We start from the raw sequence: 24,923 nt of genomic DNA, 5'->3' as shown, positions 1-24,923 counted from the left end.
TTTTGGATAAGGTTTATAGCTAAAGGTAAAAAAATATTTTTTTTTCAGAATTGTCTGTCTTTTTTGTTTACAGCGCAAAAAATAACGCAGAGGTAATCAAATACCACCAAAAGAAAGCTCTATTTGTGGGGAAAAAAAAAAGGACAAATTTTATTTGGGTACAGCGTCACACAACCGCACAACTGTCAGTTAAAGTAACACGGTATCGCAAAAAATGGCCTGGTTTTGAAAGGGGGGGGGTTAAATCTTCCGGAGGTCATGTGGTTTATTTACTTGCATTTATATGCGTATAAACATGTTCCGAGTATCTAATCTGTCCCTGGATGCACAGAATTCTATTTTCTATAAACACAGCTAAACTGAATGCACCTAAACATGGGGTGAATTGAACCATTTTAAATAATTTCACGCATTTAGAAATGTCCTATAAATGCATATAAACCCATATATGTTGTTGAAAGAGGTGCAGGCTCCAACTAATCATCCCGATCCAGTAAATTACTGATCTAGGACAAGCAAGAAGGAAATGCAAAACTACTGTCTTGCACTCTTGTGTCAGTGTGTTAACTCACTGGATAGGTATTGCTGGATCATAACCAAGGCATTTCAACACATTGCACCTCTAGAATAAATATCGAAATGTTAATATATTTTCTTTTCACAATGTTAAACTTTATTTCTTAACTTCTCGTTTAGCCTTTACCAAGGTAACAAGTTTTGACATAAGTAAATATACATGAACATTTCTATGTTTTTATGTAATACCGTAGGTGTGAATATTTAATATCCCACCATGAAGTCGTAATCTGAAGGCAATAGGGGGCCCAGTATTCCTGGGTCCACTAATGCTTTGCACATATGCACATACTGTACAGTACTGTCATTAGTACAATGAGATAAGAAATCCTGTAGAATGTGTTGACTTAATATGTTCCATTTCTAACTGATTCCAGATGAATGAAAGACCCAGATGGTGGAAGGATGTGACCTAATAGAAGAGACCTTAATATAAAACAAATTAAAACAGCTAGTGCCCCTTCTTCTTTAAGATATAAGGCAATTAAAGGTTATGGTCAAAATACATCATAGCTCCTTGTGTATGTCTTATACTTGCTGGACTCTGGTATTCCAAACGAGGAGGTAACAGTGACCATTGCCTTGTAACTGAGGTCTTTTGCATTGTCTAAATACAGATGGGTAATAAACCAGTTTAAACGTCCTCTAAAACACACCCCTGTACATGTCCCAATACAGAGTCTAATTTCATTCCAAACACTACAGGAGGGAATCATCTGTGCAACCGCCCTCCAGCCCATAACGGAATTCCTGCAAGTTGGATACTCCATAGAAATGGATAAAAGCTGCTGCCACGACAAGAACATGGAAGATTTGATGAGACTGGAACTGAAATATAAATAAGGAAAGATGAGTTAGGGCACACTGCAGGAAAAAAACACTAATACACACTTATCTTTGATTAGATTCTTTGCAATCATCGAGCCTACACAGGTATTGGATCTAAAACATCTGTTCTGGGGCCAAAAACATTTTCCAAGCGGCAACCTTTGTAAAAAAAGCATTAATGCTGTAGATAGACTCTATGTGAGAATTCTAGATTCACTATTTTTCAACAGTAACAAATCATATTCAGAACATCAGCAATAATATGTTAACGTACGACACTAACCCATATATCAAATTTGCCAGGGAAGAAACGTTCAGGAATCCTTGCTGCATACAACCCAGCTCCTGTTATGTACATTACAGCCATTAGGAAGAACCAGCCCATCTGACCCACTGTAGTTGCTTTAACAAAACCCTCGGCAATGGTGAAATGGAGGGTTGGAACAATGCCACTCAGACCAAGACCAAGAAAAACACCTGAAACAACAAGGCGAAAAGACCACCAGGATTTAGAAATACATATAAGAATCTAGTTTAAAAAATGTACAAAAACACGCTGATAGGTCAAAATACTAGAAGCCTTCATAGATAACACCACTCACATTTCTACTGTTAAAAAAAAGGCTTATAGATATTAGGTGTGCTGTATTAGCAGTTTTAACACAGATAACAATAAAGGAAACAGGGAAAATAACAAGACTTTTTAGGCACCCAAAAAAAAAAATACCAAATTTTTAAAAAGTTACAATAACCTCATAAGATTTAAAAGTCACCCAAAAGGCTACATAAACAAGAAAAAAGTACATATACAAAGATAGAAATCAAAAATCACTGAAATGGTAGTGGAACATCACTGAAACCATATCCATCATTCTCCAGAGGGAGGACAAGATGTACATAGCAAATAAAACTTGCATTTCAACTTTTCAATAGCATGCGTCTTCCTCAGGGGGGTTGGTATCACTAACTGTTTATCAAAGAACATGAGACCACCCGCCACTTTTGGGGATAATATTTGTGACTATTGTGGTTTGCCTTGCACCTTTGGCTTTTTAGAACCCCCCATTCATCCAGTGGATTCCTATTTATTAACCTTTCTTGGAACGTTTACACTCCAGCCTTTGCTGTGGGAGCCCAGAAATTGGGTTGAATTTCATTGCGCAGCCTATTGTTATCACTTGTGCAGTCTTGGGCATATCTCTGGAGGTTATTAGATTGAAGACACTCTCTCATGTTTTTGGATGTACCACAGTATATTAAATGCTAATGCTATTGAAAAGTGCCAGGTTTATTATGTACATCTGACATTACCTTTGAAATATCATGGATATGGTTTAAGTGATGGTCCACTACCATTTTATGCGATTTCATCTTTTTATATGTACTTTTTTCTTCTTGTGTTTATGTAACCCTTTGGGCGACTTTTTTTATTCTTATGGAGATTAATAAAGGTTTTGTAACTTTTTAAAAATGTGGTATTTACTTTGGGTGACTAAAACATCCTGGTATTTTCCCTGTTTCCTCTATGTTATAATTGGTTTAAATCTTATTTTATTAAAGTTTTTCAGTTATAGAAGACAAAATTCACTTTTGTAATAAATATAAAAGAGCAACTGTGTAAAAAAAAAAAAAAACACGTTTTACCAATGTTTGATGTACAATGTATATCCCCTGTATATCAAGGGGATACATTCCCGAGCTGGATTTTTTTTTCTGTTGGATTAATAATGTTTCTTCTGTCTATTTATTAATTTTAAGGTGAATAAACAATCACACACAATATGCATATTCTGTACCTGAACACAGTTTCATATATTGTGCCAGCCTGTGTGTATTTTTATATAATGTTTGAATGTTTATGGTGAGCAGTTTTAGGTCTTGGAATTCCAAAAAGAGTAGGTAGGATTTATGTTACTGGTTGACCTGGGCTCCATGCACACTGGGTGTTTGCCCAGCTCTTCTAAAACACCTTTCTCCTGGCAGGAGAAAAGCAATGTCAAAATGCACCTAAAAGCCAGGTTTTTGCAAATGTGTTAGGTGCATGTAGCGATTGGGCGTTTTTTTCATTGGATAGAATATTCATTTATTCTTGCCGTTGAAATGAACGTTCAAGTGCTTGATGCACCCAGCATTAGCACGTGTTTAGACACATTTACAAATATTTAGGCATGTCAAGTGTTTTTTTTTTCCATCACCAAAATGCTCCTCTTCTGAAACCTCTGGCTCCTTGTAAATACCTATGTACGCATAGACATTTTTTTTTTCCCATCACCAAAATGCTCCTCTTCTGAAAACTCTGGCTCCTTGTAAATACCTATGTACGCATAGACATATAAGCCAGCATGCATTCAGGGGCAGAAAATAAAAATCAAATGCCCTTAAATATGGCGATTTTTAACGTCTAGTGTGCATGAGGTCTTAAGCCGGCCATACATGGACTGAATTTTGCCCAAGATCTGCCGAATTCTGATCCCTGTATGGACACGGTGGTTGTACAGAAGTCAAGCTACTGATCTGTACAACCAGCATATTGGAAAACGTCCGCTAAATCAGCACTGCTAGCTATAGTAAAGAACGCTGATCAGGGTAGCTTGATGGCAGGGAAGCCTCTTCGCTGTCCGAATACAAAGGCTCAGTGGGGAGGATTCCCCCATCCACCTCTAATGCGTGGATGGGGGTATAATTTAATTTTTTTATTCTTTTTCATTTAACTCTGGTTAAACGAAAAAAAAAAAAAAAGAATCATCTACGGGCTGCCTTAGAAATGGTGGGAAACAAACTGTTAAAGCGAAGAAAGTTAAAAAACAGACAACAATCGACATTCTTGTTAATCTTGTAAGTACTGAGGATTTTTACAACTGTTTACGTGGCTTTTACTTGAACAGTTACATTTAAGGGTAAGTCCCTCTTTCTGAGCATGTTTCATGTGATACCAATATTCCAAAATTTAGGGTGTAACATGAAATATGGTCAGATTCCACAGCCTCCCCCCACCTTTTAAAAAAATGTGAGATTCTTCTCCCCGACAGCTCATGTCAAATTTGAAATCAGCGCATCTTTGCATGCCTTCAACCATACGTAGGAGTCAGTCATTCACAGGAATCTGCCACCACAGCAGAGGGACTGGCAGCTCTTAGTGGAGCACAAGCGTGGTGAAATCAACACACTTGTAGCCCACTGGCACTTCTTTCAGCCTTGTAAATGAAGGTCCAAATCTCAGCACAGATAAGCAGTTGGAAGAACAGTCTGCAAAAATCATAGCACTACACCTACAATCCACTGGTTGTGTTTGCAATGCTTTCTAAGCTCTTATGCAGTAAAAAAATAAAAATGAATGCATTTATTTACTTTTACAAAAAGCAGACTTCCCCTTTAATCTAGATACGGGTTTTTCAAATAAAGCATTTTTATATCAGTATATTATTTTCTACTTGCCTCCATGACCAAGTAAAAAATGTAACATGACTCACCAACAGAAGGTTTCATTCCAGTTTAATGGCCATAAAACCAACAATATAAGCTGGTCCTTGTAAAAGAGCTCAGAATAACATCTAAAAAGGTATACTCCAAGTTATAGGTGCATTTTAAAGACATTTGTAATAGAAATAAAAATGTCAGAAAACAAAACCAGACAATAAAAGTTTACCTGCTCGTGTCGGTCTATGCTTTGGCGTTGCAAAGCGGTCCCATTGTGCTACAACAATTGCTGTGATTCCTAACACGCAGACGATGGACAAATATATGAGCCTTGGCTGAGGGGAGCAATAGAACGAGTAGTATAGCCAGGGCACAAAGCTACCCATGATCAACAGTGCAATCCCAGAGTAATCGAGCCTGGAAAACACAAAATGACTCATTCTATAACTGCATCTGGACGAAACACACAGCATATTTTCAGTGAGCACATAGCTGTAACATGTTGCAGTGCATACTTAGTAGTCATTTTACATGCCTTTTTTCACAAATTTGTTATTATACATACAGAGATATCCAGACTAGCTACCATTAAGGTAAGATACCGGCCACACAGGAAACCCATGTGTTTTCAGTTAGTTGGCTGACTTGCAACGTGACAAGGAGTAAAGCACAACCACGGTGTAGCACTACAAGTAAGCTTTTGCACTGCATTTTTAGTTAACTAAGGCAGGCCATACACGGTTCGAATCTCTGCCGGTTTAGCAGGAACCAGCCAAGATTCGAATCGTGTATGGGCAGGCTGAATGTACCACGTTGATCAACTGATCAACTTGGGTACAACCAGCATGCCAGGTTTTACCAGCGATTATCGCTAACGGCTGCTATAGCCACTAGCAATAATCATGGTCTTCTTCTGGCGGGGACAACTTCCCCCCGCCAGGAGAAGACAAAAGCTGGGCAGGAAGAATTCCCGCATCAACGATATCTGTGTTGATAGGGGAATCGAGAGAATTTTTTTCCTGTAACTTGTGGTTGCAGGAAAGAAATTCCCTCCCTGTTTGGCCAGCCTAAAAGCACAACCAGTGTATGGCAATCTTCCAAGCTTGTGCAACATCCTCTATAGGCTCATAGCATAGCCTCCTCTCATGCCCAGGAGCTGCTGTCTGATGCATCTATGTAAATGGGCAAAATCCACCATCAATTTTATGAAATTGTTGTGCCTTATAAAGGTTATGAACAGTGAAACTATGAATAATAAAATCGCATGTCAAGGCTAAATAAAAACTACAACATATATGGTACATCTCTGCAATACATGTCCTTTTACCCATGTTTTATCCCCTTAACCTTTCCTGCTGCTGCCTCCTGGCTCTTTAGGAAGTTTTAAACGCCGGAAGGTGGACATTTTAATCATGTGACCGCTCCGATTGGCAGTCATAGTGGTCACATGATTGGAAAGATTCCGATCACAAGTATGCATCAGGAACTTTCTGCTTCCTACCAGTTACTGTGCCAAGTGTGCCCACTCAGCACAGTACAATGTTTACATGGGGACGCATATATATGTGTATATGTGGCCTCTCAGCGTAAAGAAGTTAAAGACCCCTGCAAGTATGGAAAAATACCCGTTGATCTGCCAGAAATGCGTTTAGTTCTTAATCCCTCCCACCCCAGTGTCTACTCTGCCACTCCCACGGTCAGCCTAATCAGTAGAATATTTAACAGATCAAAAGGGAGCAAATAAGAAAAGAAGTCTCGATAACAATTTTCAACTTTTATTTAATCCCTTAGGGGACCAAGTGCATAGAGGACGTCAATGCCGTGCAGCTGTGTCATACACGGGACTGGCCCATCAGTGATGATCATTCATTTAGAACAGTGAAAGGTCATTTAGCACTACGGCACTGTCTCATCCTTTGCCCAGGGCTGTAAATGTTTACAAGCAGCCAAAGATATATCACACAGTCCTTGTAGCACGGTTTTATCTTTCGTTGCCTGTTAATTCAAAGAGGAAAAGATCACACAAGCTGAGTGACCTTTCATTTTTATGAAATGAATGAACAATTAGCACTGTCAGTTAGCTTAGAGGGTGGGCGGGGGCTCCTGCGGGTTGTATCTCCCTTCATAGGAATTCCCATAAACTGCACCCAAGAACAGGATGAAGCTACAGCTTGCATTAACAAAAAAAAAAAAAAAAAAAAAAAAAAAAAAAACAGGAAAGACGTTTTTACTCTGCAATGGAAACACCAATCCCTAGGGGTTAAACAAAAAGAATATTTTAGTGAGAGTTCTTCTTTAAGGTTTACAGACATTTTAATGAAGAACCTCTCCCCTGCTCTTACTCCTCCCTCCCTTCTCCAAGCGAAGAGACTGGCTGGAGACCACACTGTCAGTTGTTAACTCTTTCCTACAAAGGTCAAACATTCAGGAAAGCAGTTTAGAGCTGGAACCAGCAGCATTGAAAGTCATAAACTTCAAGTGCTGGCTTAAAATTTTTAACAAATAGTTCACTGGGTAAGTTGTATTAAACCAGAGAAGACAAAAGAAAGAATAACACTGACAGGCAGGATAGAAACCCTAGCAATCTCCTCTGCCATAAACGTTTCCTCCTGCCTGTCAGTGGCGTTGTAGACGGAGCTGCACATGAGCAGCTCCAAACTTTGCGGCACCCGTCTGTGCCACAACGATGTTACTCCCCTGCGTGTGTACAGGAGTGATGTCAAAATGACTGAGCGGAGCGAACCTGGAAGGAAGACTGGGTGAAGATGGAAGCGCTCTGGCATTGCCAGCGCAGAACTGGAAGTCTTCCTTTGACAAGTCTGCCATAAATGTGTTACAGTACGTATTGCAATTATTTCTCGACTGTTGTTCCTTTTCCACAAATAAAATATTTGAAAGAAAAAAAAAAAAAAAAGTCTGCCATAATGTGTCAGTACGCAGTGCATACTAGCACATGGTGGCATAAAGATGCAAGATAGAAAAAAAAAAAAAGAAAATCAGGAGTTTACTACTGCTTCAAACTAAACTATGCTGAGGATTTAAAAGAGAAGTAGGGCCAAAGCGTTTTTACTTTTGCACTGCTGTAACCCAGGACCAGCTGACAGTGGGCTAAAGTCAGCTGTTATCTAGTTTCACACAGCCGCTCCAGGATCTCAACAATAATGTTGGGATCCACCCAGATGCATGACTGGCAGCTGGCTCAGCCTCCCTGTGCGCCACTCAGAACCTGGGCCAGCTGTGCTCCAGTGAGTGCTGGGGGGCACAGTGGAGAGTGGCGACTGACAGTTAGAACAAGAACTGAGTCAGTGGTCATGTGATTGCTCATTTCTCAGGCTTTCTTCAGTCTGTGCGAAACAGCTGCAACATCAGACTGATGCTGCAGAAAGGTGAGCATATATAGGTTTGCTATTTTCGATTCCCACACTCTCCTTTACTACTTCCTGAAAAATCAGATTTTTGTCTTACCGTAAAATCCATTTCTCTATCGTTCATTGATGGACTCGGCTCCTGATCTTCTTAACCATTGGGTTATACTGCCCCCTACAGGAGTAGGACACTAGGCAGAAAAAAAGCTACGGGCAGTCCCGGGGGGGGGGGGGGGGGGGGGGATATACTCCTACTCTCAGCTATAGTCACTCAGTCAGTTTTGGTACAAGCAGTGTCAGAAGAAATCCAACTCCACAGAGGGGTGGGTGCTGTGTCCGTCAAAGAACATTAGAGAAATGGATTTTACGATAAGACAAAAATCCCATTTTCCATTTTGTTCATTGACGGACAGCTCCTGATCTTAACCATTGGGATGTCCCAAAGCAGTGTTAAACATGAGGGGTGGGAACAGCAGAAACAAAAAAAAAAAAAATTCCCCAAGGCTAAACCATAGCCAACCAGTTAACATGGAGCTCAACCAAGAACAACTGGCGCTCACCTGAAAAAAACAATACACCCTTGAAGGGGACCAGGTCCTCTGAACAGCAGTCTGCAAAACCTTGCGGCCAAAAGAAGCATCTGCAGATGCCAACACATCCACCTTATAAAATTTTTTAAAGATGTGCACAGACGACCAGGTAGCCGCCTTGCAAACCTGCATCGCCGACGCCGGATGATGGAAGGTCCAGGAGGCACTGAGCAGGGAAAGGAGGAACCTGACCCTTGATGGAATAGGGCTGAATCACCGTCTGATCCATCTGGAAATGGTCGCAGAGGGAAATGGAAGCAGAGGAAGCAGACAACCCCATCCGGAGGTCCATCCGTGAGCACAAACAGTGAGTCACACCCTAATTGCCCGAACCACATCCAAGGAATGCAAGGCAATTTCCTTAGGATGTTTTGGCCTGGGACACAGGGAATGCAACACAATGTCTTCATTCAAATGAAAATCAGAGACAATCTTTGGAAGGAACGATGGACAGAGGCGAAGAAACACCTCATCTCTGTTAACCACCAAGTAAGGTGAGAGACAAGACAAGACAACGCCGTTCGCTCCGACGACCTCCCTGCAGAAGTTATTGTCACCAAAAAGGCCACCTTCTCGGATAAATAACGTAAGCAGGAGAACCTCCCTAAGATTTTCAAAAGGAGGTTTCTGGAGGACAAAGCACCAAATTGAGGTCCCAAGGTGGCAATGGAGACCGCACTGGAGGAGACAAGTGTCGAACTCCCTGGATAAAAGTACAGACCAAGGAAAGTGTAGCCAATGGTCATTGAAAAAAGACCGCCAAGCCCGGGACCTGGCCCTTGATAGTACTCTGTTGGAGGATGGTCAAGACCTAAACCACCGATGCCAGCACCGGGGCCAACACTTTTGTGAAGACCCGAGGAGCAGAGGCGAGACGGTAACGCCACAAACTGATAATGCTTCTCTCCAACGGCAAAGCGGAGGCAATGTTGGTGATCAACACATATTGGAATGTGAGGATAAGTGCCCTTGATGTCGACAAAGGCAAGAAGATCCCCCTGATGCAGGGATGCCACTACCATGCGAATGGACTCCATTCGGGAACTTCTGCACCCGCATAAAGCAGTTTAGCACCTTGAAGTCCAGAATTGGATGCACCTTGCCCTCCTTCCTGGGGACTGTTAAAAGGTTTGAATAAAACCCCTGAAAACGTTCCGAAGTCAGAACCGGGACAATCACCCCTTGGCAAGTCTTGCACTGCCCCAAAGAGACCCCTGTAAGCGATCTAGGGAGAGAGACAAGTTTGAGGGAAAAAAAAAAAAAAAAGCCTTTCTGGAGGGTAAGAATGAAATCGATCTTGTAGCCGGACCGTATGTCTTCGTGGACCCACTTGTTATGTAACAGGGAGGTCCGCAGGTCCATAAATCAGCGAAGACATCCCCCCATTCCACATACGGGTGAGGGCACCCCTTCATGCTAAGGGAGGCTTGTCCGCAGGTCTGGAAAAGCCCGCACTCGGCTTGCCAGACCAGGTACCTTTGGATCCTCCGGAGGAGGCCCTGAAGGGTTTTGATCACTTGTCTCGAGACCCTGAGGGACGAAAAAAATTCTTATGAGCCAAGAAGGATGGACCAAGTCTATGACGGGGCTCCTTGCCCTTACTAGCCTGCGGAAGAAAAGGTACTCTTCCCCCCTGTGAGACCCTTAATCAGGTCATCCAGGGAAGCTCCAAACAGGCGATCCCCTAGGAAGGGGAGATCAGATAAGGCCTTCTTAGAAGTCTGGTCCCCAGAAAAGCATTTAAGCCAAATAACACGCCTAAGGACCACTGCTGAGACAGACAGCCTCGCAATCAGAAGAGCCGCATTCAAAAAGGCATCACAGACATACTCTGGTTTCTCTTCAGATCGAATAAATCTTTCGCCTTTTACTAAAGAAAAAAAAAAAAAGGCATCACAGACAAACTGCAGCTCCTGGACCAACTGGTCCGCCAGCTCAGCAAAGGCAGGGGGAAGCTGCTCCCCCTCCAGGTCCCGGCGTAAAAGCTTGGCCCACTCAGTCACAGTTTGCGACACCAGGGCAATAGTAAAAACTGGCCTAAGTGCCGAACCAGCCACAGTGTACATATGGCAGGCCACTGCCTCCGTAAAGGCCAGGGACTCCTCAACTGGAATCATGGTTGCTTTGTTTAACCTAGAAACCAGGGAGTGCACCACAGGTGGAACAGTCCACTTTTTAAGCAGGGAGTCCTCATAAGGGTACCGAAAAGCAAAACACTTAGGGACCACCACAAGGGGGCAATTTGGACAACCCCACTGTTTAGCGATAGTTTTGTCAAAGTAAGCGGTAAAGAGGAAAACCCTTGTCGCTCTGGAGGGCTTGCGGGTGCCAAAAGGAACCTCCATTTTTAAAATCTCACGCACAGATACAATCAGTGCATCCACCAGTGCCTTTTCATGCGTGGTTACAGAAGCAGAGGAATCATCCTCACTATCTGGGAAATCAGGATGTGTGGACACAGACCCAGCAGGGTGACTCACGTCCATGGCGGCCGAATCCGATTCGGAATCTGATGAGACAGATGAGGCAGGTGAAGATGGGGGACGCTTTTTGCTAGCCCATTTCCCCAGGACCAAATCCACCTTGGACACCAAAGACTCCAGGACTGTCGTCAGTACAGTAAGGGATTGTTGGGACCAGGGAGCACGGCAGCCTCAGAGGGGATCAGGAGGGGAAATGTGCTTCAGGGACTCCATGAGTGAAAAAAGGGACACAAAAAAAAAAAAAAAAGTGTAAAAAAAAAAAAAAAACTGCTGGGGAAACCCCCACCACGTTGGCAGCACCACAGGTCACCAGATACATAGTATCAACCTATCCTATAGCAGAGAGGGAGAGGACCCCACCAGACTCACCACCCACTGATCAGGCACTGCAGCACCAGGCTATCTGCACACACATGCGGCGATCAGGAAGGGAAAGATCCAGGAGTCAGTACCAGGGGATAAGGAGTGCTTCCAACCCCGAAATCACCGCTCATATATGCTTTACAGTCATGGCATGACTATTGGCAATGAGAAACCACTAGAAATTGGCCACCAAGACTACATAAACATGGCCGCCGAATCTACAGCACGCAGGCTACAAGAAAATGGCTTCACCACACGGCTCCTGGGGTAGGCAGATGAGGGGCGAAGTGTCCGCAGGGACCACCGAGAGAGGGGTGACGCTGCATGGGAAGGAGGAGTACCCGAGGGTCCGAACGTCCCAGGGAGGGGCCCATATCGACCCAAAAACCCTCTAGAGGGAGAGGGGGGACAGCTACTTACCATACCAAGAACAGGGAGGGCACCACTCCTGACAGAACCTACTCTCCATTGAAATGGGGCGCTGTCGGCCAGGAGGAACGCTGCGACTCAGGCCGAGGCCAGGTCACATGTGACCTCGCAGGCCAGCCCCTGTTCAGTGGGGTTATTTCACGGCCAACCTAGCGTGAAGCTGAGGCCTGCGTGGAGTGACAACTGGATTTTAAAAAAGATCCAGCCCGTTGCCCAGTCCAGCAGTTGATTGTAGATTCTCACAGGAAAAATATAAAAATCCATTAAAAAGGAAATAATTGGCAGGACCGAAGATCCTAGCAAGGAACTAGGACTTTACCCCTGACTGGGAAAAAATAAAAAACTGAGTGCCTATAGCGGACAGTGGGAGTATACCGCCTGGGACTGCCTATAGACGTAGTCAAGCTTTTTTTGTGCCTAGTGTCCTAATCCTGTAGGGGGCAGTATAACCCAATGATTAAGAAGATCAGGAGCTGTGTCTGTCAATGAACGATAGAAAAATGGTGGTTTACCTTAGAATTGCCCTATGAACATTAATAAACAGCCATAAAACATATGTACCAAAATAAATACATAGCACCATGTTTGACATATTTCCATGCTCCAGTTGTCCAGCAATCAGCACTGGAAACTGTCGGCCATTTACCAAGGACACCATGCAACTCATGGGGTTGCTCAGACATTGTCAAAATCAGACCAAAGGCAGACCCCTACTATACAGCTCACAATGCATTGCTGGGGCTTCAGCAACTTTTTGAGAGACCTGGTAGTACATAGTAAGATGAAGGGAAATGCCTATGTTACTCTTAAAAAAGAATACATTTTTAGTTAGCACACCTGCCTTGCAACAATCTCAGCCAGCACACTATTTTGCATGGAGATTGCAAGTTCTCTCTGTGCTTGTGCGGATTACCTCTGGGTTTTTGGATTTTCTTCCACACTCCTAAGACATGTTGGTGTATGAACTTGGGTATGAATTTGAGACAGGGACCTTACATTTTAAACTTTCTGGAGGGCAGAGTCTGATGTGAATGAACAGTCCTTCAGAACTGTATGTATTTGACAGGAGTAAGCACACCATTTTAGTTCAAAGGGTAGTTTTTAAAAGTAAAACATTTTTGCAAACCAGATATTTAGGTTACTTATAGCAACAAGGTTCCTGCTGCATTTTTTTTTCTAACGTATACATAAAAATAGAGGAGTAGAGCAGATTTACATAACTGCACCAATAAGTGTTGTAGCAGCCATCAAAAGTTGGCATTCAACAAGCTTGGTTTGGAAGGTATCATGTCCATCTTTGCAGTGATCCAATTTCATATCAGAAAACCATTACACCAAAAAGGTTTCCACAGGGATCTTTATGGCTTGAGTAAGGAATGGATTAATTTTCACAAATTATTTTCAAAGCACTCTTTTTACTCTCACATGTAGAATTATCACATACTTACTTAGAAAATGTGCGGGATACTTTTTCTGAATGGCAATACACTGTGTGAAAAAGCCATGAGAAACTTAGACATAAGACAGCTCCGAGAAAAAACATTCCAAAGACCACTTTCTCTTGGAGGGGAGCCATGAAGTACATGTTTGGTCTAAGCATAGTCAGGACTCCCAGGAAAAGGAACAGCACAAAACCTGCATGGTTAGAAAAAAAAGCAAGTATGTCATGTATGAAAAGCCAATTCAAGAAAGAGATTTGTCAACAAGTAAAAAAAAAAAAAAAAAAAAAACGGGGGCATAGAATTGGGGCTTCTTGACCCAATTTAGCAAATTGTTGCTTTACAATGATCGTTAAAGCGGAGTTCCACCCATTTTTAATAGGTTGGAATACATAGATCTTTGTAATCCCCTTTAAAACGGCTTTTACCAATGGAAACTTTTTTTTTTTTTTTTTTTTTGCTAGTAAATACCTTAATTTCGGCTTTATTCCTCCTCTCCTCACTTCCTGGTCCGATCGGCGATGACGTCATTCGGCGATCCGCAGTGTCTGCTGGGATGTATTCTATTCCAGAAATCTCAGTAGCTGTATCTGTACTGAGCCGTGCCTGCCCCGCCTCCGCCCCGCCTCCTCTCATTCAGTTGCATTGTATGAATGTATTAAGGCCGTTCTCTGCCCCGCCTCCACCCCGCCTCCTCTCATTGAGTTGTATTGAGAGGAGGCGGGGCGGAGGCTGGGCAGAGAACAGCCTTAATACATTCATACAATGCAATTCATTGAGAGGAGGCGGGGCGGAGGCGGGGCAGGCACGGCTCAGTACAGATACAGCTACTGAGATTTCTGGAATAGAATACATCCCAGCAGACACTGCGGATCGCCGAATGACGTCATCGCCGATCGGACCAGGAAGTGAGGAGAGGAGGAATAAAGCCGAAATTAAGGTATTTACTAGCAAAAAAAAAAAAAAAAAGTTTCCATTGGTAAAAGCCATTTTAAAGGGGATTACAAAGATCTAAAGTTCCAAAAATGGGTGGAACTCCACTTTAAAGTAGAACTATAGGCAACATTTTTTTTCCTTTTTGGATAGAGTTCCCTTCACTTTCTGTGCCATAGCCACAACACGAAGTGAGAGGAAATCCCTGCAAATTAGCAGAATCCCATGAGTCCCCCAGGGTTACCAGAACTAGTGTCCCCATTGTAAGATTTCCCCTCTATCACTTTTTTGGGGACAACTCAAAATTTGGGATTTTACTTTCAATAATGGTAAACAGGACAAATGGAGAAAAACTGACAGGTGTTCTAATCCCTCTTCACTTTGTTCAAAAAAAAAAAGAAGTTTTACCTTTAGTTGTACTTTAAACCTCCCAAATATTTTGGATCACTTACCTAATAAATGGGTCCAAATGTTTCCAGTCTCAGTGTGTATTCGGAAAATACTCCTGAAGCAGGCACGGAATGATGGCATTGGGGGACGGTGTCCATGTAGAAGGTAGTCATTGTCTTTAAGCCAATCAGGAAGTACATCATATGGAATGACTCTCCACCTCCCTTCCCACACCTTTAAACCAAAGGAATAAAGAGCAAATGATAATGCAAATATTAAAAATATCTGAATTGTATGTGTTATGCAAACAGCTCCCCCAAATGAATGTAATTTGGTTGGATACAGAATAGGTGGGAAAGAAAATCTATTGATCATGACTACCATATGTACAGTCATTGTGTAATCAATTCTATTGCCCACCAAAATTATTTAAAAGCCTAAATGTGGATGTGGCTGAACCTGTAAAAAAGTGGCCACAAAGATGTACTGACACATTTTTAAAGCAAGAGGCAATGGCTTCCAAGTTTAAACTGACCCTGGCACTAAGGTGACAAACTTAAAGGGTTAGTTCACCTTTAGCAAAAAACTGCCAATGCAGATAAGGGGTGTCTGTAGATAAAAACAAAATGTGCAGCTTTGACTAAAGTTGAATAATGTCCTTACTGTACATGTAGGCCATTTACGTAACACATGACGGACCTGAAACTGACCTGAAACTAGGAATGCACCGAAATGAAAATTCTGGGCCGAAACAGAAACCGAAAATTCAGGATGCCCTTGGCGGAAAACCGAAACCGAAAATGACTTTTTTTCCCCCCCAAATAATTTTGAAATAGATAGAACAGGGGCATAGGCCAGAAACAGGCAGCAACATACACCTGTTGCTGCCACCCTGTCGCAGTATATGTACTGTGACAGGTTAGCAAGTGGTTAATTTAATTGCCAATGGTATTTTTATTATGCAGCATGATGGGGTTAATGTATTGCCACTGCTGGTCACTAATGCATTGGTGACCGACCATTGGCAGTTAATTAACCCTTTTGTGCTGCATAAGTGGCACCAGTGTCAGTGTTAATTAACAATGGTTACACTGACACTGATACTGGTTGCACTAATGCAGCACAAATGGGTTAATTAACTGCCACTGGTCAGTCAATAATGCATCAGTGACCAGCAGTGGCAATACATTAACCCCCTCATGCTGAATACAAATACCATTGGTAATTAACCTCGCCTCAGCACCCCCCCCCCCCCAAAGAGTTAATGATGGCAATCTGCTTAGTGCTTACTTGTGGGATTAACAATGTGCTTGTTTCTTCCCGCACGCCGGCTCCTCCATGTCACAGGCAGGCAAACTCTCTGCTCCTCCTTTCAAAATCCCACTTCTGGCCCGGCGGCCCGTCTCTCAGTGATGTCACTACTGCGTGACTATGTATATGAACTATCACACCGGGCGGGCAGGCGAGCGGCAGCCAATAGCTGTAACGAAGTGAGCCCTTCACTTACCTTTCAGTGAAGATACCTGCCCGACAGGGAAGTGAAGGGCTCACTTCGTTACAGCTATTAGCGGCCGCTCTCTCCCCCCAGTGTGTTAGTTCATATACACCTCACCTGCGCTGCGCCCCCCTTCCGCGCGGCAGCTTTAGCCCGTTTTCGGCCGAAATGGGATAGGCCCATTTTCGGACGAAAATTTCGGTGCACCACTACCTGAAACCTCCCAGGATGTTGCTAAGCAAGGCCCAGCTATTACTGTTCACCTCCACCATCATAGGAGTGAGCTGTCAAATGTCGAGGTCAGAGCAACTACATCAGGGGAGGTAAAGAGCATGTGAGGGAGGTTTAATCAGAGAAAGCTCGCTCATGTGATGGTAAGGGTGAACAGCAATAGCTGGGCGTCACTTAGCAACAACCACAGAGTTTTCCATTCAGGCTTTGCAAGGTACTGTATGTATAGGGCTTTCTCTTATAGCACAGGCAGTATTAGATTTTGGTCATAGCTGCACAATTTGTTTTCATCTACAGACACCTCTTATCTGCATAGGCAGTTTTTTTGTAAAGGCGAACTAATTCCTTAACTAAGCCTACTCTGTTCAGGAAGATGCTGTACACTTACTTTTCCTGGGAGCCCAGGTATTTGCACTCCATCTAAATGTTGATTCCAAGGTACTACAGGTATCCAACACTTGTGGATGAGAGAACCACTGTGGATATTTAACAAAACCCAGAACTGTCATATACCTCCAGCAGCCAGGGATCAGAAACCCGGCAGAATATGAAGACATGGGCCGACAGAGGCAAGTACACAACAACTTATTGCACAGGCATTGTTTGAACAAGATCCCTTTAAGTTGAGCATGGCAACTTGATTCTTAGGGTATAGCCAGCTAACCACTTGCTGACTCCGCTGGCACCCGCCGATCATCCTACAGAGAGAGAGAGAGAGAGAGAGAGAGAGAGAGAGAGAAAACGGCGGTCTGCCTATGTAAACAAGGCAGATTGCCATTCTGACAGGAGGGAGGGCATGGATCCCGTTTCTCTGCAAAGCATGGATCCATGTCTTCCCCTAGTAAAAGCACCTCCCACACTGTAGTAAAATACTGGCTAGGCGCACAGTTAACCCTTTGTTTGCCCCTAATGTTAACCCCTTCCCAGCCAGTGTCATTAGTACAGAGAAAGTGCATATTTTTTTGCACTGATCAATGTGTTAGTGTTACTGGACTCTAAAAAGTGTCAGTTAGCATCCAAACGTCAGCCGCAAAATTGCATTCCCGCTATAAGTCACTAATCGCTGCCATTACTAGTAAAAAAATAAATACAATGAATAAAGATATCCCATAGTTTGTAGACGTTATAACTTTTGCGCAAACCAATCAATACACACTTATTTGGATTTTTTTTACCAAAAATATGTAGCAGAATACATATTGGGCTAAATTTATGAAGAAATTCGATTTTTAAAATGTTTTTAATGGATAGGTTTTATAGCAGAAAGTAAAAAATATTTTTTTTTCTTCAAAATTGTAGACTTTTTTTTGTTTACAGCCCAAAAAAAAAAAAAAAAAGCGCAGAGGTGATCAAATGCCACAAAAAGAGAGCTCTATTTGTGAGAAACAAAATGACAAATTTTGTTTTGGTACAGTGCCGCACAACCGCACAATTGTCAGTTAAAGTAATGCAGTGCCGTATTGCAAAAAATGGCCAAGTGATGAAGGGGGGGGGGGTAAATCTTCCGGAGCTGAAGTGGTTATTAAAGTAGTGCTCCCAACACCTTTTTAGAATTATCAATTTAATTGAAAGCTTTCATATAAATGATTTGTTTAGTCCATGAAGCATAAAATACAAAAGAAACAAAGTTTTGTTTTGTTAGCACTTTATTTCTAAGTGAAAGCAGTTAGCTGCTGCAGACTAGTACCATGAAAAGCCACATTAGAATTTGGAAAAGTACAATAAGTCTCCTACTTACGAATGAGTTCTGTTCCGGGAGCTCAGTCGTAAGTTTAACTTGTTCGTAAGTCCAGCAAAGATCAGAGGTTGTAGACAAAGGCTGCGAGCACTGATCAGTGTCTGGTAGGGGGGGGGGGGGGGGGGTGGGGGAGTCCCCCTGCCAAAGCACAAAAGGTACAGCATGGGAGATCGCTGCACCAACATTGCTTGTGTTGGCATGGCGATGTCAGGTTTTTTTTTTTTTTTCGTTCAACCTACTGGTAGGGTAAACGAAAAAAAAAAAAAAACGGAGTGTTTGTACCCAGCTTTATAGGATTGGACATGCAAACGCATGTTCGCATCTGTGAAAATTTGTAAGTTGAATGTTCGTATGTTGGGGAGTTACTCTATTCACACAAGGTGGTATCAAAAACCAATCCCCAAACTCTCACAAAATCTTTCCATCTTAACATAGTTTAAAAAAGTAATTTACAGTCTTGTTTGTAGCTTTCATGATAATACCTGGAGATCCTGCTATGAAGTTTCTTATTCATACACTGTCTATTACGGGGTGAAAATGCTCTGTCCTTGTCTCAATTTTTCTCCTGCATGATCACCCTGCCACCTGCTCTTCCTGTGGTGACCATAAGCATCCTTGGTTTTTCTCAATGCACTTGTCCCGTTGTAGTAACCGTCAGGAAGGCCACCCTGATCAGTGACATGCAGCTGTTGCTGAGGAGCATTCAACTGTTTATGATACACAGTGCTTAAGCAAAGTAAGTGTCATCCAATTATAGTTTATATTTACTTTAACATACCCATTAAAAAAATGATACATTAAATGCTCATGTCTACTGTGGGACGTCCCTATGTGACGTTGCGGGACGTCCACTTCTTCTAATTGGGCCACAAGGCCTTCCTCCTGCTGTCGGTGCTTGAAAGGGACCTGGAGTATAGTATGTGAGCCTAGTTGTATTTTTGGTTCTCTCATTTTCGACTCTGAAACTCTATTTTGCGGTTTAGTTGATGGTGGCTCACTGAGCTGTTGCAATCTTTTGCTTTTAGTCAGTGAAGTCAATAGGGCTACCTGTTTGATTAGGTTGCCCTGTATTCTTGTCGTACTAAGCTGTCCATGTGTAAACAACTTTGTTTTTCGAGAACATGGAGTAGGAGGGTCTCCTGTTTTTTTTTTTAATGTAAGTGAAAGTTTAATTGTTTAACCCCTTGGCACTTACAAAACACAAATATTCAGCCTCATCGGGCTGGGCTTTTTCAGTGGGGTTGCATATTTGTGGTTCTCTCTTTGTGCTAGGAGTGCCCTGCACGGTGCGCTCCCAGCACAGAGATCGGGGTCTCACGAGACCCCCGGGCCTCGTTTTTATGATCAGGACCCGGGACATTCTGGGTCACCTGACCGCTGTGATAGCAGTGATCAGTCACTGTGAAGGCCACCCCTGCGTTTTCTGTCTCTGTTAATGTACAAGGGAGATATATTGTCTCTATCCTTGCAGGATATCAGTCTCTATCCTTGCAGAGAGAAAGAGAAAAGAAAAAAAAAAAAAAAAAAGAGAAAAAAAAAAAAGAGAAAAAAAAAAATACCTAGTGCAAGGTTTGATCTAGGTCAATTCCAGGGTTCGTGTTTGGGTCAAAGTCAAGGTCAGGATTTTCTTTTAATTAGCATCAGTGTCAGTGTGTTTTAAGTAGGATAAAAAAAAAAAAAAAAATGCGGACTATACAAAAAACTAACATACACATATGCCATATCGCTGCGATTGTCAGGGGCAGGATAAATTACTTTGGGTCGTTCTTTGGTGGTAGGTTATGGTGGTAGTAAGAATCTATATGTATATAATATAATATAATATAATATATATATATATATATATATATATATATATATATATATATATATATACACACACATACACACATATATATACACACACATATATATATATATATATATATATATATATATATATATATAATATAATATATAATATATATATATATATATATATACACATATACACACACACACATTTTTTTTTCAAACTAATTTGGTCCAGTTTTCCTTGGATAATAATAAAAAAAACAAATAAATTAAAAAAAGAAGAAAAATCAGGAGATATCCATTACAATTTACCACCAAATGAAAGATTAATTGGTCCTGAAAAGATTAAAAAACAAAAAAAACAAAACAAGGTATAATCTACCTAGAGGCACAAAGTTATTGTGAGGATATATACAGTTTTACTAACGCAGGTCATAATTGCAAAATTGGGCTTAAGCATTTTGATTTGTTTTATCCTTAGGTGCGACGGGGTTAAGAACAAATAATTGTTCACCTTATATACAAATTCTTCCATCTTCTCCATGGCATGGTGTGCTTGTAGAGGAAGAGTCAGTACTCTGACCTCCTCCTCCTCTTCTTCTCCTTCCTGTGGCCCCTTGGCTTGTTGGCTTTCATTTCCCTGCAGTAAAAAAAAACGGACAGCATTTAAAAAATGTAACGTTAAATGATAAAAATAGGACCAGTAACAGATGTGCTAAAAGACTACAGCTTGAATCAGATATTGCCTCGACTGCTCTAAAGTATCCCAAAGACAAAAAAAACGCACCCCTGGCCACTTCTCTATTGTGCGTGTATTTTGAGTGAAAGAAAATCTGTCTCATCTGAGGTAGCAAATACTGGATCAGACCTTTGTCAAATTGTTTAGCTATACGTTTAGGAATTGTGGCGCAAGAGTCACACATATACAATGAACTGTTGCATATACTTTTTTTCTGATATGTTGGTGTTAAAGCTTTCACTTGGAGGTTATAAGTTGCACTGAGTAAATACAGCTTGGTAAAAACAAAAACTGTGACTGTCTTCATTTCAGGCTGTAAAGGAACAAAATGTGATTATTTTAAAAAGGGAGGCAATTCTGTTCTATATCCACTGTATATACTCCATATTTATATAAAGCTCTTATTACAGGAACTCAAAAGAGATGCCCACGCCAGCAACAGGACTTGCTGTGAATGATCAAGTTTACTTTAGAGAATCATCTTACAGCAGAGTCAATGAAACATCTTAAACTACTACTGGCAGAAACAAGACTAAACTTTAAATAGGTGTTCAGGAATCTGCTACTGCAAGATAATACTGATGTTCATCAGTTCATGGACTGTGTAACTAACGACTTTAAGTCACTATCCATTTCAGAAGAGTTGCTCTCAGTGAACTACTCTGCAACCTCAAGCTAGTCCTGTCATTGATGGAACTACAGATGTTACCTGCTAAAAAGTAACATTCCTACACACACACACACACACACACAATCCCAGTGAGAACCCCAAAGACTCTTTTTTTTTTAACAAGAAGAACATTTTTGTTGAGTATAAAACAAATCTAAAACGGAGCAGCATGATAACCAAAAGGGCTCTTTCACACAGACGTTCTGTACAGTATGTCCGTATATCACCTCATCCGTTTGTGGGTGATATACGGACATAATGCATGTCAATGGGATTGCAGATGTCAGCGGATGACTATCCGCTGACATCCGATTTGCGTCCTTTCAGTTCTGTTACGTTTTTTGGAACGGAACAGAACCCTATTTTTCCTCCGTTAAAAAAACGGAACGGACACAAAATCGGATGTCAGCGGTGTCATCCGCTGACATCCGCAATCACATAGACATACATTATGTCCGTATATCATCCGCAAACGGAGGGGGTGATATGCGGACATACGGACCGGATGACACAAGTGTCATCCGTGCCCATAAAAAAAAAAAAGTGCCGCAGCGGACAAATAAACCGGAGCGGCCGTGTGAAAGAGGCCTAAAGGAAACAAAAAAAAAAAAAAAAAAAAGGGGAAACAGGAGAACAATCCACCATCATCTAATACAAAGTCGCTACAGAAAGAGTTATATCTGAGGATGATTACAAAGGCGCCCCAAGCAAGTTAAAGCGGAGTTCCACCCTGGTTATACATTTTTTTATAAAAATACCCCCGGGACAGTCAGGGCTAGCACATTCCACAATGGCTAGCCTCTGATCTGTCCCGGGTTGCACTTACCTTTCAGGAGAAATACTTGCCTTGAAATTGTCTTGTGCAGTGCTGCCATCTCAGGTGTGGGCAGCTTGAAGCCAGCGCGATCCTCTTCGGTCCTCTTCCTTCTTCTTTGGTCCCACGATGCACTGCACCGGCCCCGACGTCACTTCCGGGTCGCGCGCGTCATCCCTCCACAGCTTCTGGGCATGCCCAGAAGCTGTTTAGAAGGGAATGACGCGCGCGCCCCGGAACTGACGTCGGGGCCGGTGCAGGCGCAATGATTCCTGGGAGCGATGACGTTCAGCTCCCAGGAATCATTGCAAAAGCCAGGAAGTGACGAATCGCCGTGGCCGCCGAGCGGAGGAAGAAGGAAGTAAGGTGAGTATATTTTCTCTAAAAGGTAAGTGAAAAAAAAAAAAAAATTGTGATTATCCATTTGTTTTTCTGGTGACCGGGAGCGAGAAGATGGAGGTAAGTATAAATTTCGGGTGGAACTCTGCTTTAAAGGGAAACTCCAGTCAAAAAATGACATTTATCCTATTAATAGTATGTTCAATATCTTTATCTTTTATATTATTCATTTTCTGGCTTGCTGCTTGTGTAGCTTAAAAAGTTTTATCTAAACTAGACAATCAGCTTCTTCCTGCTCTTCACTGACAACGCTATCTCCCTTCATCTGAATTTGCTAATCTGTATTCACTTACTGAAAAGGTTGTTGGTCTTTCTTAGACAGGCATGCCTAGACCTGGCCAGCCTCCCCCCCCCCCATCCTTCACAGAACATGATCTCCTGTCTTCATAGCCTCATTTAGGCTAGCAGCTTTTCCTGAGAAAGAGGGAGAGGGGGGGGGGGGGAAGAGAGAGAGCTAGAGAGAGATTGAGAGATCGAGCGAAAGATCGAGTGCGAGATCGAGAGAGCGAGCAAACGAGCATGCGAGCGAGATCCCGTGACCGGCACAATATATGAAAGAATTAAGTTACAAAGTTAAGAAGGATACAGATCGATTTCCATTGCTCATTACATGTGAGTAAATGAGTTTTAGGCTCCATTTCCACTAGTCCTACTTTGAAAAGGTGCCTGCAGTGCTTTGATGCGACTTTGATCCAGAGAGTGTATAGATGGATCAAAGCTGCAATCAAAGTTGCACTAGTGGAAACGTAGCCACTAGGCTAGAGTGCACTTTGAAGTGTGACTGAGTGCAGCTTTGATACAACTTTACACTCTCTGCATTAAAGTTGTATCAAAAGTTGCATCAAAGTAGTGCAGGTACCTTTTCAAGGTAGTGGATTTTCAAAGTCTCATAGATGGGAACGGGCGCCATTGAAATCAATGGGCTGTGCCATGTCATGCGACTTTGTGTGTCCAGTGTCGCATGACAAGTCACACTAGTGGAAACTTGAGCTTTAGTCTACGTTTCCACTACTGTGATTTAGAGTGCGACTTTGATCCAACTTTACACTCTCTGGATTTAAGGTTGCATCAAAATTTGCATCAAAGTAGTGCAGATACCTTTTCAAAGTCGCAGAGATGGGAACAGGTGCCATTGAAATCAATGGGCTGTGACTTGCCATGCAACTTTTTGCATCCAAAGTCGCATGACAAGTCACACTAGTGGAAATGGAGACTTAGTGTGGTTGCCAGTTCTATCATCCATGAGAAAATGAATAAAAAAAAAAAAAGAGCCATCTCCTGTAGCTTTCCCGTGTGTTAGCTGCACTGAGCCAAAGACTTCTAAAAGTCCTGAATTCAGGAGTTTTGGTGCACTTTCAGAGAGTGAACCACAACCACAAGATGTAATAGAAGTCTATGGCTCAATGCAGCTAACACACAATAAAGCCGCAGGTGCACAGCACTGCTCCCGCGCTGCGGGTAAATTGCAGCGCATAAGTGTGAAAGCAGCCCTATATGGGGCTCAGGACAATGGGAACTATGGGAAATTGAATAGTGCATTATGGCCTGCGACTGGTTATTAAATCACTAAGATGGCCCTCGCTCTTTAATAGGTTTAGCACCCCTTAGAAAGCTCTGTATTTACCCACCAAAAATTGTGGCAAAAAATGAAATCACCTTGGGGTGTATGCTTTCCAAAAAAGGGTCATGTGTCGGGGGTTTTCATACTATTCTAGCATTTTTATTTAAACAGAAAATAAGGGAAACTACTTTTTTTGATCTTCAAAATTTGATGGAAAAAAATGGATTTTTGTAAGATCTTACCGTAAAATCCTTTTCTCTTAAGCTCATTGACAGACGTAGTCTTCTTGATTCTCAAGAGCTGGGTTATGTTGTCTCCGCAGGAGTAGGACTAGGCAGAAAGACAAAACGTTCTGGCTCCACCTTAGGGGCAGTCCCTGAGGGTATATCCTCCCTCTCTCTGCTACAGGGAATCAGTTCTGTTTTAAAGCAGTACAGAGAATTTAACCCAACCCAACTCAATGATAGAGGGGCGGGTACTACGTCTGTCAATGAGCTTAAGAGAAAAGGATTTTACGGTAAGATCTTACAAAAATCCATTTTTCTCTATCGCTCATTAACAGACGTAGTCTTCTTGATTCTCAAGAGCTGGGACATCCAGAAGCAGTGCCACAAAATGAGGGGTGGGATTGACAGAATCAAAATCCAATCTAGAAGGCCCAACCGGAGC

The 24,923-nt window shown here is 42.2% G+C and overlaps 1 protein-coding gene across 1 annotated transcript in view; it reads right to left on the bottom strand.

The window, feature by feature from the left end:
• Positions 1-650: 650 nt before the first annotated feature.
• The window catches only part of ADIPOR1 (adiponectin receptor 1), a 35,821-nt gene continuing 11,548 nt past the window's right edge, over positions 651-24,923 (bottom strand). The window contains exons 2-7 of the mRNA XM_082246770.1: positions 20,586-20,711; positions 14,876-15,047; positions 13,500-13,686; positions 5,051-5,238; positions 1,688-1,881; positions 651-1,404 (exon numbers count right to left, since the gene is read on the bottom strand). Coding sequence (XP_082102896.1) covers positions 1,276-1,404; positions 1,688-1,881; positions 5,051-5,238; positions 13,500-13,686; positions 14,876-15,047; positions 20,586-20,711 — 996 coding nt within the window. The 3' untranslated portion in view covers positions 651-1,275. The remainder of the gene's footprint in view (positions 1,405-1,687; positions 1,882-5,050; positions 5,239-13,499; positions 13,687-14,875; positions 15,048-20,585; positions 20,712-24,923) is intronic.

Source organism: Pelophylax lessonae (assembly GCF_965119305.1).
Source record: "Pelophylax lessonae genome assembly, chromosome: 2".
NCBI lineage: Eukaryota > Metazoa > Chordata > Amphibia > Anura > Ranidae > Pelophylax > Pelophylax lessonae.
This window is presented reverse-complemented; position numbering and strand designations above follow the sequence as displayed.